We start from the raw sequence: 17,204 nt of genomic DNA on the forward strand, positions 1-17,204 counted from the left end.
GCCAGTAGATGCGCAGACTAAATTTTAGGTTGACCCCCCCCCCCCCCCCCTCCCGGCCACTCCGACAGCGTCTAGTTACATCTCGTAAAGTTACTGTAGTTTATTCCATTCTGCAAATATCAGTGAATAATCTGAAATAGCCCTTTAATATGATGCAGATGCATAGATAAATAACTGTTGTTGTATTTTTCATGGGTCTATTTTTTTATACTTTTTTTTTTTTACCAATTAACACAGTTAGTTTCCCTGTAGTAGTTTATTACTTTATTTTGTAAATAATACATCCTTGCATCGGCACAACCTACGTAAAAGAAGCTATAGATATTTTAGAGTCCCTTCTAAGTTTTAAGAAAAACAAAATACCGGGCAAAGTGTTTACCTTTGGGGGCCTTTTTTTGGTGCCTATGAGCACTGCGTTATGTTCAGACAGCATGGTTCTTCCGTAACGGTTGAGTGTCTACCCTACCGTCGGCCACCTCGACTGCCCCGGGAGAAATCACCTGTTATCCGCCAGTCTATCGGTTACCCCGGAGTTCAAGCAAAATATGGAAAAATTTCATAAGTCAACAAGCTCACTGGGATTTGCTTGCACAGATATGTGGGATAAGAAAGAAAATCAATATTTATTGTTATCTTTTCTTCATAAAAAAAAAAATTAAATCATGTTGAAAAGTTTGTTCTTGGAAAAAGACCACGCTGTAAAAGTTGATTTCAATAAAAACCTAGATAAATCAGATAAATCAGGCAAGGGGTTGTTTTTTGCATACTTTTTGAGAGCCCTTTATAGGCGAGGTGTGTTCTATACCGGTACCCTTTCTACATTGAGGGATTGATGATATTTTGACTCAATTCTTATCCTGCCTCCAGTTTCCAATAAATACATCATTCAATTCAATTCAATTCAAAGCACCCAACCAAAATACGAAAAAATAATCACACTGGTTGGTGTGTATGATGTTTTTTGAAAGACTAACAAAAAACGGTGTGTTTTGGGATTTTTAACAATTTGTGCTGGCTTATTTCGGTTACTGTGTCAGAAATAAGAAGCAGTGGTTTGGGAGACGTTAAATATAATTTTCTCGACTTGGAGATTGTGTGCTGCATAATTATGAACTTATTTATTACCAGAGAACTTTTGGATTTGAACTTATGAAACAAATATTTTAATAATTACAGATAGTGAAACCGGGTTAGGCATTATGCGAAAGCAGTTTTTCATTTCGAAATAGCATTTTTATTTTCTCAAAATTCGTTCAGAGAAAAAATATAATTAAAGAAACTGCTGTAAAACTGAGAAAACTCTTTTTTTCCTAACCATTGACGAGATTTGTTCTTCCTTTGTTCGTTTTCGTTATTCCTTCTTTTGGTACCAATCTTTTGAGTCATCCACAAGATGTATCATACGAGCCCTTGGCTTTTTGTTGACCTACAGTTTACAAGCAATCAAGAATATACAAACATAACCGCAGAAACGGAAGCCATCTTTTTTACAAAGTGGTTTTAGGATGTTCAACCACTTAAGATTATATTCTGGGGGTTTTAGCGGCACATTAGGCATATCACTCAAGCAATATTGCGAAATAAGTACAAATTAAGTATTCAGGCACAAAATAAATGCTATTTTATTTTAAACAAAACGTTTGTGGTACGCAAACGTGGCGCCTCCATTGACACAATACAACCAATCGAACAGAAATGACTAACTATTTTCAGAAATTCACAATCTTTTTTATTCTACTTGTTCTCTGCTACTTCGGCTTTTGTGATCTCAAGGCAAACTATACCGGAGTCGGATTAAATTTCAACCATAAAAACCTGAGCCTCTTGTATGCAACCCACCAATAAGGAATAAGTAAACAGGAAACATATATATTGTGTTTTCTGCGGAGGCTAAAAGAAAAGAGGTGCATTTTGAACTTGGGGCCTTTTTCACTTGATCTCGTTTCAAGGCAGCGACTTTTAAAGGGGGAGTTTAATTAAATTGTTTTATAATATAAATCATAACACATTACAAAATATTCAACATAGGCCTACGATAAAACTCACTATTGAAATTTCATGGGGTTTTTTAACGGAAAAACCAAATTGGTGATCAAAGCAGACGGCCTGTGGCTGTACATGGATTATTGAACTCTCACCCAGTTATTGCATGTGTACACTCTGTCCTGTATCATACATGTACATGTCATAACTAGGTGAGAGTTCATAATTCCATGTACAACCACAGGCCAGGGCCCAACTTCATAGAGCTGCTTAGCACAACAAAATTGCTTAGCATGACATTTCTTCCTTGATAAAAACAGGATTACCAACCAAATGTTCATTTGTTGCATATTTCAACTGTCGTTTGCTTATCCCGAAAATGACGTGGAAATTTTGGTTGGTAATCCTAATATCAAGGCAAAATTAATTTCATGCTAAGCACATTTTTGTGCTTAGCAGCTCTATGAAATTGGGCCCTGGTTTGATCATGACGCGACAGCCCCTTTAAACCGATTTGTAACTCCAATTCCAGTTATCTGGATGATTTGGCCGATTTGGCAATAACAGGTAACCTAATCCGCTGGTAAACTAATCCAGATGACTCTGCAGTACCAGAAGGTAATCCAACCTTCCATAACCACTTCTTTTACCACTCTTTCTTTATCTTATGAACTCATAATTATTCGACGTATGGCGCAGGCCTGTTAGCGTTAACGCCACTGGTCAATTCGGTAAAACTGAAATCGTAGGAGCCGGTACACATGGTGAAAATAATATGGCTAAAATAGTTGTGTGATTAGTTCTATGTTTGTCTTTATTATTTTGGACTTTTGTTGAAAGGCCTAGTCATGGTTTTCACATCACCGTGGGCCTATTATAGTTTTAACTGTGCCTCTCATAGCAGTCATTAGTTTCATAATAGTGACCAATTTCCAGCATGTAAAACATGATCGTCCTAAATTTGGGTTGTAAAAGCCGAAATCAGCTGTTACATTGTTAGGTTTGAGATACAGTTTTCTCGAATATGGCTTCACTTCAGAGGGAATTTTTATTGCAAATAAAAAATGGTTATATTGAGCTTCATAATCATAAGCTTTCAGACTAAAATAAAACAATCTTGTTTTATTTCCTTCAATCATGTAGGCCTAATAATACTTTTGAAACCTTCCCATAAAGCCATTGGAAATTATTCTTTTAGTTACTTATATCCTAAAATGAAAAGTGTGTTATGTCGATATCTCTTTACAAAAATCAGCCATATTTACCTTTAAAAAGATGCTGACACATTATGGCGAAGGTCCGAAAATTTGGTCTGATTCAAGCTCGTTGGAAGTTTATTCACGAAGGTATCCCCTGGTTTGCTGTAGTACAAACCATAGAGTAAGGACAGAGGTGAAAAATGGACATTAAAATGTAGAGGTTGTGTTTTTAGCTTGTAAAAAATGGCTTTTCTTGTTCCCAACAGGCCCATCTTTTTTTGAAACTCTCAATATTTATAATGCTTATATTTTGTCCATTCAAACGGAAGTTTCAAAGTTAAGCCTCCAAGCGCAAAAACAAGCGACAAGCCCCAACCTAGCTCACGAGTTGTGATTCTTCCGTGAAATGGTATAGTGAAATATATTTTGTTTTAACGGCTCCACGGGGAGCGTAGCGGCACGAGGGTGCGGAGCCATGGGGGCTCAGTGCCGGGTCAGTTGACGGCCAGTCCCCGCCTTGGTTCCCTGGCGCGGTGCGACTCTCGGTGTAGCTTGATTTACGGATCGTTCCCGCAGACGCGCGGCTCATCAGAGACCGCTCCCCTCATAAAATAGGGAAAAAACTCTTGTAATTTGATTTTTTGTTCTCTCTCTGCTTTAGTTTTGGAGGAAACTGTGCCCAATATTGCGGTCAATGGATTCCAATAGAGTGATATTTTTTGCGGTGTTATCCAATTAGTTAAAAATGTGTATAAAGTTCACCCGTTAGCAAAAATGTGTCTGGCTCTTTTGCCAAATAAATCCTTAAAACTTGCCGATTTTGAAAATGTATTAACAACACAAACTAAAAGGGGGTTGATTTGGCTGTACGCCAATAACTTGGTGTTAATATTTTGATTGTATGAGCGATAGTATAGTTGAAACTGGGGTCTTAGTCTAGAGTCAACCCTTGCTCTAACGACAACCTTTCTCGTTCATTGTGTCTTATATAATTTAAAACGCCTGTGATCTGCAGGTTTTCAACTTGTTTTGAAAAAAACCTCATAATCTTTGAATAGTATTTGGTCCAATGACCCAGGGTTTAGGGACCCAAATTTTGGCAAAAAAACTAACAGTGAGGGACAATTTTGGGCACAGTGGGAAGGAAGGAAATGTATACAAAACGAGCAAAAGTTACTTTCATTCCATCTCGGGCAATAATTCTAGACCCCCCCCCCCACACTTTTACAGGAAATGTACAGTTGTAAACCAAAATCAATGGCCCTTTGAAAGAAGTGTAGTATTGAGCCCAAGTTTTCATAAAATGTTATTTTATGCATGTTGAGATGCACCAAGTGGGGATATTGGTTTTTGACAATTACTCAAACTATACCTTATATGTTAATGCATAGTTAGGCCTATAACCTCAATACAACACAACGGGAGTAATGTTGACCTTACCTTTTTTTAATGTATCTATCCATAATTTTGGTTGAATTGCATTCTTGTAACACGGCCACGTGTCCAACTTCCACTTGTGTTTGTTTAAGATTGTCCTCGTTATTTCACAGGTGGTTATTCGGGGATAAAACAACTCACTGCTAAATGACTGAAAGGCTATTGGTACCCGTATCATTTTAGGCCACCCTGAAGTTACTTAGAACCTGCTTAGAATCATGGAACAAAAATTACAAGTATTTTAGTTTCACATTTCCATTTCTCTCTCTCTTTCTGTTCGTCTCCCTTTCAATAATCTGACAGGTGTTAAATGAAGCTGACAAGCAGTCCCGGGTTCCGCCACACGACCAGGTAGTCTACTCTTCCACAAACCGCCCCGTAATATCTGCTCAATCGACCCATTAACGATTGCATGTGTGGTCCGCTGGATTGTTTGGGTCTCAGTGGATGGTGCGGTCGGTTTGATCAGGAGCATCCTCAGCAGGTAATGAGTTGATACTGTTTCTAGTTGTGATTTTCTTACAGTAGGACAGCAGGTGAAATATTGCGGGGGGATATTGATACAAGCATTTACTTTGGCATACAGTCAGAGTATGTCATGAAAAAGATATTTGGCTATTAATTGAATCTTGGAGAGAAAAAATATAAGCTCCGACGGGCAGAATAACAAGCATTTTTTTATATTTTTTATTATCTGCCATGAAATCTGCACTGGCCCTGTTGCCAAATATCTTTCTCATGATTGGTGGAAATGGACTACTTTTAAACTTTGCCGAAGCCCAAACTGTGGTTGTAAAAAATGCAATTTAGGAAAGCTGAATTGACGAGTTGAAGTTTTCTATGCAATTTTATAATGTGGGAGTGATGGACTGTCTTACACTGAAATAAATAACTGGAATAAGTAACTATGGGTGGAATACCTTCACCCCCCCCCCCCCCCCTCGCAAGTACATTCGTGTATTAATGGAAAGGTTATGTTTTCTTAACTATAGAGGGCGCTGCTCATTAATCCGGTACAGACTTTCTGAAATAATTTCAGCCAGGAATCAAGAACAAGGTGATCTTGAAATGCACGATGAAATATTTCTGAATCATGAAATAGGCTCATGTCTGCTATAATAACGCACAACTATACCACCGTACAACGGCGCTGCAGAACCCATGGTTGTTCTCTGTCAACGCCGCTCACTCGGGCGTCCGTAAGAGCCCTGCAAGAAGGAAAAAAAACCAAAGAAACCATAAGTTTGTGTTCATAAAAAAATATTTCAAACATTAACTTTGATGGATCGAGTCAATAGCAAAGTTATACGGGTTTTATTCTTTTGGAGCGCGTGGAGACCCGAAAGTTCACGGGGATATATTCATCACTTCACGGCACCTGTTCAACCAAAACTTTGACTACTCACCTATCAAAACATCGTTGGGCCAGACTGTGGCCATGGGTTCTTGTAATCACATATCTTTACATCGGTTGCGGTGGTGGGACATTACTTTACAAAATCATAATTGCTCATCGTCAACTTCTACTGAGTGCCACTCTATGGTGTTTCTATTGTAACTCTGGTGGTGGTGGATTCGGACCACCCGTATGTACTGAATTGCAACTCATAATTCATAACTTTGGAATTTCTACATGTGTGGGGAATGGGGTATAGTCTATTTACTTGAGACAAAAATATATCCTTGTCATTAACGCTACATCAGCTTCCAAGAACATTTGCTGTTTAAAATCATGGAGGTAGAAAACCCCAGACCTCCAAGGAAGACCCCTCCCCAGAGAACTTGTTCATCTGTGTTCACCATAGTCAAGTTTGAGAGGGTGTAATTTAGTACACTAGAAAATGTATTAAGTTTAAGACATACATAATCGAAGAAGTGTGACATTAATTTCAACATTGAAGGAATTAATCCTCTGTGTGGTTGAGCGGGGGGGGGGGGGCATGTCACACTGCACCATAAAGTAATTTTACATTTAAAACATTGCCACATTTCTATGCATAGTATTTATGTACTGGACCTTACCTTTTCAGATGTTTGTTTGATTTTTTACTGTCTCGTTCCCCCACTCTCAAAATAAAAAACCCAACGACCCACTTATACGACCCGGCCCAGCCGAAGGACAGAAATCAACATTTTATAAACGTCCAATCCGAAATGAACTTTTGATCCCCGCTGGATTTAAAGGTAGTTATCAACTCTTTAAGTTGTATTAGCCTCATTACATCTGAAATCTTCCTCTTTGGAAATAAATCTTATAAGATCTCCAAAGTTTTCCCCCCGTATACGATTTCCTCTTAACTTAAATAAAAAGGGGGAGTCTAAAAAACCTGCCCGACTTAAGACGCGAGGAGCAGCAGAACGAAAGGTGATGACAAGCTACCCGGTCATCACTCAATAACTCCAGGCTCTGTCAGGAAATCTGGAGAAATTACCGCTAGAAACCTGAGCACATTAACCCGAGCTTGGTGGGGGTAAAGCGAGCATGCAGGCAGCGTTTTGGATTGGCGATCTCCGACAACCACCGCGGCCCCCGACTGTTGATTCAAGTTCAACGGTGTTGAAGTGTGGACAACCCCCACGGGATGGGCCCGTGCGGTGCGGTGCGGTCCCCCTGTTTCGACTGCCAGTATGGACCCATCTACAAACATCTCGTGGAGGATGACATCACCCTTGATTAGCCTGAAGGGGTTCCCCTTATACCCCGCTCCCCCCTCCTCCCTTCGAGTGTGTGGTGGTGGAACGCTCCTGTACACGGTGTCTTTACCCTCAGACTGTGGCATAATATTTCCTCGGCGGATGCCGTTGGAACTCGAGCAGGAAATTATTGATTACGGAAGAGATCATTTCAACTGATATAGTGTCGGGAATATTTTGTATGACAGGTCAATTGGGAAACCAGGTGTATGCGTCACCCCACATCGAAATAGGTCCTCGGGATATGTATATCGTCCAGGTCCAAAAGTTCCTTCTTGTTCAACCGTCTTAAAGGGATTGTGCGATTGGAACTTGGTGTCATGTCGTCTCACTCAATTCAAAATGTAACTAAACCGAGGCTGCGAGGTAAAACAGGCTGGTCCCTTTTGGTATTATGTGAATCTTTAAAATACACAGACAGGGAACTAGACAGTAAATGAAGATGTCAATAGTGCACGGGTAATGGCCTATTCAGAAGAGCGAACTTGGCAATGGAAAAGAAAACCGACATGTGCCAAATCTGGAAGCGATGTTCGTGCAAACATGAACATTACATTGCAATAATATGATACTATCACACTCAAGCTTTTACGTGTTACAATGGTCCCCCTGTAAAATAATAGTGAAAATTTGTCTGAAAATAAACAAAATATTTTTGCTTTTTTGAAGGGAATACATTTATCTTTAATTTCCATTGTTCGTCTTGGAACGTGTTGTAATTAGTACAGTATCTGTATGTTGTAAATGGTGAAAGTGATTTTAAAGAAAGATAAATGTGCATATTGAAATAATTATAACCAGCGGAATTGAGTAAAAACAAAATTAGTACGGCAGACCATGTTCTGTCATGAAGTTACAAAACCACACAATTTCAAGGGATATTTATGTGAATCACAATAAACTTGCTATAATGCCCTTGTTCATGCAATATTCAATTACAAGTCTTTTCATAGCCCTATATGCCTACAAAGGAGCCCAATCCAAAGGCAGAACGTGCCCCTTTAAGGCTGGTGCCTAAGGCTTGGGGAGGTGCCGATGAGTAAATGCCCCATGTGAAACAGGGAACCGCCCCAGAACCTTTCGAGAAGTTTTTACAAGACAATCCCGTGTCTATGAAATTTGATACACGAGTTTTTCACCTGAAGAAGTTTATCTCAGTTTCTGATGTCGGCTGTGACGCACTGATGAGAGAGATCAATGTAATTGGAACCCTTTTTATACAGAAAAATATAATTAGAGGAAAATATTTCAATTAAAATGAAGTTTCGGAGAACTTTTGAAAAATGTTTTGTGTCAGAACATGGAGGTAGAAGTATAGAAGTGATATCATAATAGAAATATTGTAGGCCTACTAGGGTTGGTTGGACGGCAGTGGTGATTGTCAGAGACCAGTATTGTCACTTGGTGTATCCCTACATTAAAGTGGATAACATGACAAACCTGTGGAAATTTGGGACATCGCAGATTTCAAAATGGCTGCCGGTTGCATGTTCTTTTCTATTTTTGTTTTTAAAGTTCAAACCTGCGATGGCCCATAGTCAAACTTTCTCATGTACATGCACACTGACCGTGTCAAACACCATGCTTGTATCATCAAAGGCACAAATCTCAACCGTACTGACGCTATTATCCTATTATTATAACAACTTTTTTAAGGGAAACTGTCCATTAAAAGTCCATGAATACGTCATCCATCAGCAGGTAAACGTTGGTGGCGCTGCGGCTCTTTTATATAGATAAGTGTTTATTTTCTTCCCACCAGCGAACGTTTAGTCGCGCTGCCATTTCATAACGAGAGAAAAAAACTCTCTTGATTTAATGAAGGCAAATGAGGCATACATTAAACACGCGTTATTTACTCAACGTGGTTAACCTCCATATTTCAAAACATTGCAGGACCGTTTACTTGTTCTAGTATATTTCTTAGGAAAGGTAAAAAGAGAGCAAAGTTGAGCCATACTTCACCGGAGGCCATTAGGAACTTGACCACAATAAATAAACAGTGGACTTGGCGGTAGAGGGACAGAGGAAACCTAAGCAGGGGAGGGGAGAGAAAGTCTGGGACCAAAAGAAGGCGAGGTGGTGGTGCGGTTGCGTTAATTGCATGATGTTACCATGACAATAACCGTTTAACATTAACCATGGAAGAAGGAACCATATTTTACCAATGATATCAGGGGCCAATTTCAAAGAACTCCTTTATAGCACAAAACCAGCTGAGCACAACATTATGCTTACCAAAATAAGGTTACCAACCAAACTACCATGTCACAATCATGTGCAATTTGTGACTGGTATTGCTCATTTCTGCTTAGCATTTTCGTTAAGCAATATCTTCTGCTTAAGCAGAGCTCTGTGTGGGCCCTGGCACTGAGTCTTTGAGCTAAAGTGAATCAGACTAATACAAAAAGATCTTGAGCTCTAGAGAAAAGAAATACCCCATGTTTGACAACACTGAACATAAAATCACATTTCGACTTCGATGGCTGTTTGAGCTGAGACCTGAACAATGTTGAGTCACCCCCCCCCCCCCCCCCCCTCCATATAAGTGCGGACCATGTTTTTAGTTGGGGCACATTTTGTTCACTCTTATTTTCCAACCTTGTCCACTAGTTGGCAAAACCAGATTGATTTTGTATTATTTCTGTTTTTATCTAAGGTTTCTTCGACTGAGATCAAAACCAATTGTTTGATTAATTTCTCACAGTTTAGGCAACACATTCGAAACGTTTCCCCACAACCAGTGACCCAGCAGGCATATCCTAGTATGCCATAGACTTGCCCTGGCGATGGGCCTTTGTTCGATCTTTAACCATTGCAAACAGGCCGAACATAAGTTTTTTAAAATAACAACTTGAAAGTTACAGAGGAACACTGCGTGCAAAAGTAACACTTTCCAAAACAGAGGAACTAGCATATTATTCCAAACTCAAGAAAAGTGAGTTTGAAATGTTGATGGGCCAAGAAATTGCTCGTTTTTTCTTCTTCGATTTTTCCATGAGATATCCTTGAACTTTTGCCACGTGTAACGTACCCCAAGGCTACATCAATTAATGGTTGGTTCCATTGAATATTATTAAAAAGGTCCCTTAGGTATATAGTTAGTCGGTTGATTGTCATTACTGAACACAATACAAAATATTGAGAAACTTTTATAAAACATAATAAAAGCACCCCCTCTGCTGATCGAGGACGCGTCTGATCAGTAAAACACCGGTTGAATTACAGTGCGCCCTCAAGGGGCGATAGATAATTTAGCGCTCCTTTCCAAAAATGGTGACCCGCTGAATTTGTCCTTCTTTCTACAGTTACATTTTTAGGTTTTCCTTCCCAATTGACCTACCAAACAATCGATGGCAGCCTCGTCAGATGCCGATATCTTCGAAGAGGCGAATAGAGCCCTTCAGGGGTAAGTTTTGCAAAACAGGCGAAATTTAAACCAAATAAAATGTAAATAGTTTTTCACGAATTGGGTTCAACACTCGCTATGCTCGCTGACTATTCAACAACACACTATTCACTACCGTACCAGCATTGATTGATTCAAGCAATTTCGTGTCTGAGAGGGCAAATAGGCCACTTTAGTTTTGTCTATTTTGAAAATAATAGAACTTGGAAGTTAGAATAGAACTAACGTGACGTAAGAGAATGACAAAACTGAGGTTAAAAATAAAATTGGGGAAACTCAGTTTTTGTTCCCAACCAATTACTTAGGTACTGTAAGCATCATTTGTGTCACAGGATTGATCCGTTGAAACACTGCTGAGGTTCAAGGGGAATGATCAAAACTTGTATGTATATGTATGTAGAGTCTAATACTAATTAGAGTTACGATTATCACAAGCACAGGTTTGGTTAAGTTTATTATTTTGGAAAACTTTCAAAAGTGAAAGCACAGTAGCCGTACATGTAATATTATTCAAATGTCTCGTTTATTGGTTGTGCTTATTATATCAGAATTTGCCATTCTTTGAAGTGAAATTGTTAGCTGCTGAAACTCAATTCAGAAAAAAAAAACCTTGTTTATCATCGCTTGTTTAATTTGGAAACTTAAAAATGACATTATTCAGCTATGAAGTTAAACAAATTGGTTTTATTATTATAATACAATATAGATTTAACGACGATGGTGACCATGACGACCAGCTGGACAACTGTCTGGCCGCCATGACAACAGTGAAGGAGTCTAAGGACCGATACAGCGCTGAGATAGAGAGGCTACGAGAAGAGGTCGCGCACCTCGAGGTGCAGGTAGAGGAGGATGAGCAGAGATTGCTGGAGATACAAATGACGACTCTCGATAGGATACAGTATGTGAAAAAAAATTTCTTGTGGGAAAAAGAGAGGTCGGATTAAAGGGTCTATGTACTTTTTTCTAACACAAAACACAATGTCCACAGATTTACATTAAACTTACACAGTATGAAGATAATGGTAGTAGAAAGCTTCCCTTAAAATATTACTTCATTCTGAGGTGTTTCAGTTTTTGAGAAATGAGTAAAACAATGTCCTGAAAATAATTTTTGTCTCAGTTTTAACATGAAAAACGTATCAACAGTTATATGGTATGGTATAACCATAACTGGTTAATACTTTTTACATGCTAAAATAATTTTCGTCTCACTGAGACAAGAATTATTTTGTGACTTGTTTAACTTATTTTTCAAAAACTGCAGCACCTCAGTAATTAATATTTGAAGGGGAGTTTTCTACTATCATTATCTTCAAACCATGTAAGTTTAATGTAAACCTGTGGACATTTGGAAAAAGTACCCGAATCCTTTAACGCTAAAACTGTTCCAAATGCAAGAGTGGGGTTGAACAAAGAAAAATTTACTTGGGCAGGACTTTTTTATCTAAAATAAAAATAGTTAGCAGACTTCGAAAAAGCAGTTTTAAAAAGAGTGCAACTTCAAAATTTGATTTTCGTCTTACAAGTTTAGGGCTGGGGACAAGATATGTCACTTTATACATCTTGTGATGTGAAGAAACCACTAGCTGTAACTGTTAATTAATTACAAAGGAATTTTGGTGACTGTTGAAAGAATTAAGGTTCTCAAACCTCAACCTTGGCCATTTTTCTGCGGTATGTGCGCCAAAATAATGATGGGAGGTGTGGCATATGTTACTTGTCAAGTACATGTAACAGATGTGAAGTAAAAGAAGTGGGAGATTTTGTGGCTTCCTTGAGTACAGGAGCGTCCTATGTTTTTAAAAGGTATTTTATCAAAATTTAATCATTTCTTTGTTTGTTTCTGCTCATATAGGTCTTCACTTCAACTTGGAAGCAATGTTACAGATCAATCTACACAGGATCATGTGAGTCAATGCTATCAAATATAACTCTATTGAACCCTGACCAGGCCCAGAGGCCATGACCTCTGTTGCCTCAAGTCTTGACCTTGGGCCCCTTCAGTCGTTTTCTATTGACTTTATAAACTGCCCTTTGGGAAATTAAAATGGCCTTGCCCTCTATGGTGAAATTCCATGCCTGCCTGACTACATCGAATACTGTACATGTTCACCCTGGTTCAGTTTGGTGTCACAGTAAGAACAACAGATTTAAAGACACTGGACTTTATTGGTAATTTTCAAAGACTACAGTTGGTGTGTCTCAACATATGCATAAAATAACAAACCTGTGAAAGTTTGAGTTTGATCGGTCGTCGAAGTTGTGAGATAATAATGAAAGAAAAAATACCCTTGTCACACGAAGTTGTGTGCTTTCAGATGCTTGATTTCAAGACCTCAAATTCTAAATCTGAGGTCTTGAAATCAAATTCGTGGAAAATTACTCCTTTCTCGAAAACTATGGCACTTCAGAGTGAGCCGTTTCTCACAATGTTTTATACTATGAACCTCTCCCCATTACTTGTAATCAAGAAAGGTTTTATGCTAATATTTATTTCGAGTAATAACCAATAGTTTCCACTGCCTTTAAGCTATGTTTTTCACTAAGATTGATGCTCAATGTGAAAAGGGATAGGAAAGAGTGGTACTAGCTCTTGAACACGTGTTTAAACTAGCAGGGTCGTGGCCATGCGATAAAGGACCGAGAGGAAGACGAGTACTATTATCACACAGTCTCGACCCTGCAAGGTTTCAAACGATCGGTCCTTATATCAGGAACTCCAAGACTGCTAGGTTCAGAATAGACCTCATGCACATAACGTCATTTCAGTAGGGCGCCCTCACTTAGAGGTCAAAAGGAGGTTGTTCATCGGCCAATCCTGTGTGCCGCGTGTACAAATATGTGCGTTTCGATTGTTTCGTCACCGTTTTACCTCTAAGATGGGGGCTGGATGACGTCAATGCATAAGGTTGTTGCGCAGCCATGATTTAGATGTTTTTTTCTTCCTCTTACAGTTACACCTGCAAGGGTCATTCACTGGTATCCAGTACACAGATGCTACAGTCAAAGTAATCAAGAAGGATAGTGAGCAGATCACCAGGCAACACTGTCTTCAAGGCGAGTGCTCTGGGCTCACATTCCAGGCTGACTTCAAGGTGGAAGAGAAAACGGTTGGTGAAACAATCCTTCAATCCTTTCAGGATTGATACCCAAGCCTACATCCGTATGGACTGTAGAAGGGGTAACCCTGTTTCAGCCCTAGCAGTAGGTGGCAACAGCCTCTGGAAAAAAAAATTGTAGCCCACAACTTGAAGTGGCCTTCAGGGCTTGTGTGTCTGGCAACTTACATTAAATAAAAAAACATGAGTTTTAATACTGCACCTGTGGCAAACACTGTTCCGCAATGCATATTTGGAATCAAAAGTTAGTCACGACAAATTGAGGCCAACTACTTGAATCATTAATTTCACGAGGCGCCCAGGGATTGTAACAATAGCTTTGTTCAGGATGCCAGTCATAATCCATTCAACCTGTATTACTGCTGGAAATTAATTTTGGAGGTCGCTGGTTTAAGTTCCACTCTAGTCAAGTTGTTTCTGTTCAAACCCAAATTATTACAAATTTACCCAGTCAGTTTCCATTAGTGGTTTATTACTTATTATCTTCCTGTACGCGCTAATCCTCCAATCAGAAGCTCGAACTACTAGGGGGATAAAAACATACATGCTACGACCTCTGTTTTATATCCTACTTCCTCTGTTTTTATTACACAGTGCATGTTGTGAAATGACATTTTGTCACGCTCCAGATACGGACAGTGAAGAAATATTCTAAACTTTGTGCGCGTGAAATAACGCTCTGAAGTTTTAAATTTTGCACGTTGCAAGTGAGACTGAAAGATAAATTTGTTATCACACGCGCGCTCGTGAAATACGAAAAAATATAGCCCATCTGCGTCCCATATCGAACATATCGTTGGATACGGGACGCAGAAGCGCTATATTTTTTCATATTCCACTCGTGCTTGTGTGATAACTTATATTATTTGTCAAATCTTAATCTAATTTAATCATCTATCTCTCTCTCTTTCTAATCACAGCTTTCAGTGACAGCCAAAGAGAGTTTGCCATCACCAAGCAATCAAGAAACAAGAAATCGCATCACATCGTTATCTATTAAGATTGACGACAGGGCATTGTGGGAACTAGAAGAGTTCGTCCGAGAAGCGGAAAAGAGTCGTTCCCTTCAGCCATTCCTAAAGGGTTATGGACAGTACGCACAGCGATTTGTTGCCAGACAGAAGGCATTGGAACACTTTAAGGTAGGGAGTGAAATTCTTAGGTGGGATTTGAACCCGCTGTGCACCTAGGTGAAAGGCAGGGAAAGAAATCACTGAGCCAGTCTGAATCCCAATATGTGTTTGACATGGCCGAGTGGTTAAGAGCATCAAATTCAAGTTCTGGTGCAGTCACCGGAGAGTGGTCTGAATCCCTGTCATGACACTTGTTTCCTTGAGCAGGATACTTTACTATAATTGATTCTCTTCACCAAGGGGTATAAATGAGGTTGCTGTTGTGTATGAAAAAGCCACCAGCGCCTTACAGGCAGCTCAGGGCTGTATACTCGCCAGTGAGCTGAGAAACATTAAAAGGGATGTTATTGGCCCTATGACCAGGGCACTATTGCAAAGCGCTTGATAAGGTTATTGTGAAATGCGCTATATAAGAGTTTCTCATTGTTAAATTGCTCATGTTATTTTGTCCTTTTCTCCTTCCTCTTCACAGAGACAGTATCCAGATGAAGTGACGCTACCTCAAGGTTCCTATGGTTCCTCAATGAAATTTGGCAGTCACAATGGGTAAGCTGTTGATCCTGTGCTACCGTGCATATCATCAGGGCTATCTTGACTAGATGATGGGACAGGGCTCAAATTCCACACTTGATCGCAGGCCCGAGGCCAGTGGTGTTAGTGTGGGCCAGTAAACTTGAGCTTTTTCCAAAGCAAATTATATTCAAATGTAGACTTTGAGTTTGATAAATTACCTTTCATCTTCTTTGATTAATTAATGAAGTTTAGTTTAATAATAATCTTTAAGCATGTTGAGATCAATCTTCTCTTACATGTCAAATTGCTTAGAATTTCTCATTTTAAATCTCATTTTTAGAATTTCATCTTTTGGGCTACTTGCCCAGCAGCCTTGTAGATTTCCCCCCAAAATTGTAGCCTGGGGGAGGCGCTGTGAGGGATTGTCAGGGTCCTTCCAATCAACTTGATGACTTGAGTTTGATGCTCGATACTGCTCGGCCATGACACCTAATACTCATACTGACTTGCATTTGTGGCTTGGGGGTGAGGGGGGTTTGTCAGCTCTTTGAGATCGGTGAAAGTCAGGTTGGCGCAATGGTGTCTTGCCTTGCCTGGGACCCCGGTTCGAATCCTACCGGGGGCACTATGTGGATTGGGGTTTTCAGTCCCTACTTGACTTTGTGGGTTTTCCCTAGAACAATTCTCTGGGGTTTTCCTCCCACTTTTAAAACTGAAATTTCTTCATTGTCTTCTCACCTTGTCTAGATGCTGAAAAGGCTTTGACAAGAATTATCAAAGACGTAGATGTAGAAGACTTTCCATAATTGTTGCAATTTGCTAACCTGCAAATGTATGGTGGGTTTTGTTTCATTACAGAGCGATGTACACCGTGGTCTGGGGAATCTCAGTATCCACCACAGGGAGAGCTGACCAACAGATAGTGTTGCAGGTTACATCATCAAAACAAAGTAAGTTCTGATAAGATTGTTACTTTATATAGCATTTGAGGCATTGCATGGTGAGGTATCACATATATTTGGTTTGCCGTAAAACCATGTGTGTATCTACTTGCCAGGTAGAGTTTGTTCTTAGAGAACTGTCTTTCTATATTTTACTACCGCGGAGTAGACTTATCGGATGTTCGGGAGACTTCTCAGTTCTGAAAAGAACTGTCCTGCTTTTGAACTACCACCTGCGTGGAAGGTATAGTAAACTGGCTGGGACTACTACTTTAGCTTAAAGGATCGTAATTAACTGTACGTACTACAGCGGAGTCAGTTCTTGAGTTTGTCTCAATGTTTCGACTAGCTTGCTCTAGTCATCGTTGAATTACTTATACTGTGTAAAGTGTATAAGACAAGACTCAATCCCAGCCTAAGTAGGATTGGAAACTGCACCATGTGTAAATCTCTGTTGAGTAGTATTGATTCCAACCAACACTACTCAAAAAAAGAGATTAACCCCTGGTGCTGCCGCAAGCCTCACATGACAGATGCAGCCTAACAAGACAATTTTGCTGAAAACCTCGAGTGTATGAACAGTGCCTAGGAAGTCTTTGTTTGAACTCTCACAAAATGCTGAAAAACTTTTTGTTCTTGTATTGTCCTAGGTTGTCTCATTAACTTTTTGATTACTTTTCTCCTTCTCTCGATTTTTATTTTGTCCTTTGTGTTTCTAGCCCTTGTGTCTAAATCAGCCCCTTTTATTCTACCCCAACCCTTTCATCTCCTTC

At 39.5% G+C, this 17,204-nt stretch overlaps 1 protein-coding gene across 1 annotated transcript in view; it reads left to right on the forward strand.

Moving 5' to 3' along the window:
• LOC139943960 (centromere protein P-like) overlaps positions 1-17,204 on the forward strand; it is a 132,643-nt gene that overhangs the window by 113,081 nt on the left and 2,358 nt on the right. The window contains exons 7-14 of the mRNA XM_071940874.1: positions 4,923-5,103; positions 10,622-10,722; positions 11,429-11,623; positions 12,581-12,632; positions 13,680-13,835; positions 14,765-14,986; positions 15,450-15,523; positions 16,349-16,440. Of these exons, the coding sequence (XP_071796975.1) occupies positions 10,667-10,722; positions 11,429-11,623; positions 12,581-12,632; positions 13,680-13,835; positions 14,765-14,986; positions 15,450-15,523; positions 16,349-16,440 (847 nt within the window). The 5' untranslated portion in view covers positions 4,923-5,103; positions 10,622-10,666. The remainder of the gene's footprint in view (positions 1-4,922; positions 5,104-10,621; positions 10,723-11,428; positions 11,624-12,580; positions 12,633-13,679; positions 13,836-14,764; positions 14,987-15,449; positions 15,524-16,348; positions 16,441-17,204) is intronic.

The sequence above is a fragment of the Asterias amurensis genome, chromosome 11, assembly GCF_032118995.1.
Source record: "Asterias amurensis chromosome 11, ASM3211899v1".
Lineage (NCBI taxonomy): Eukaryota > Metazoa > Echinodermata > Asteroidea > Forcipulatida > Asteriidae > Asterias > Asterias amurensis.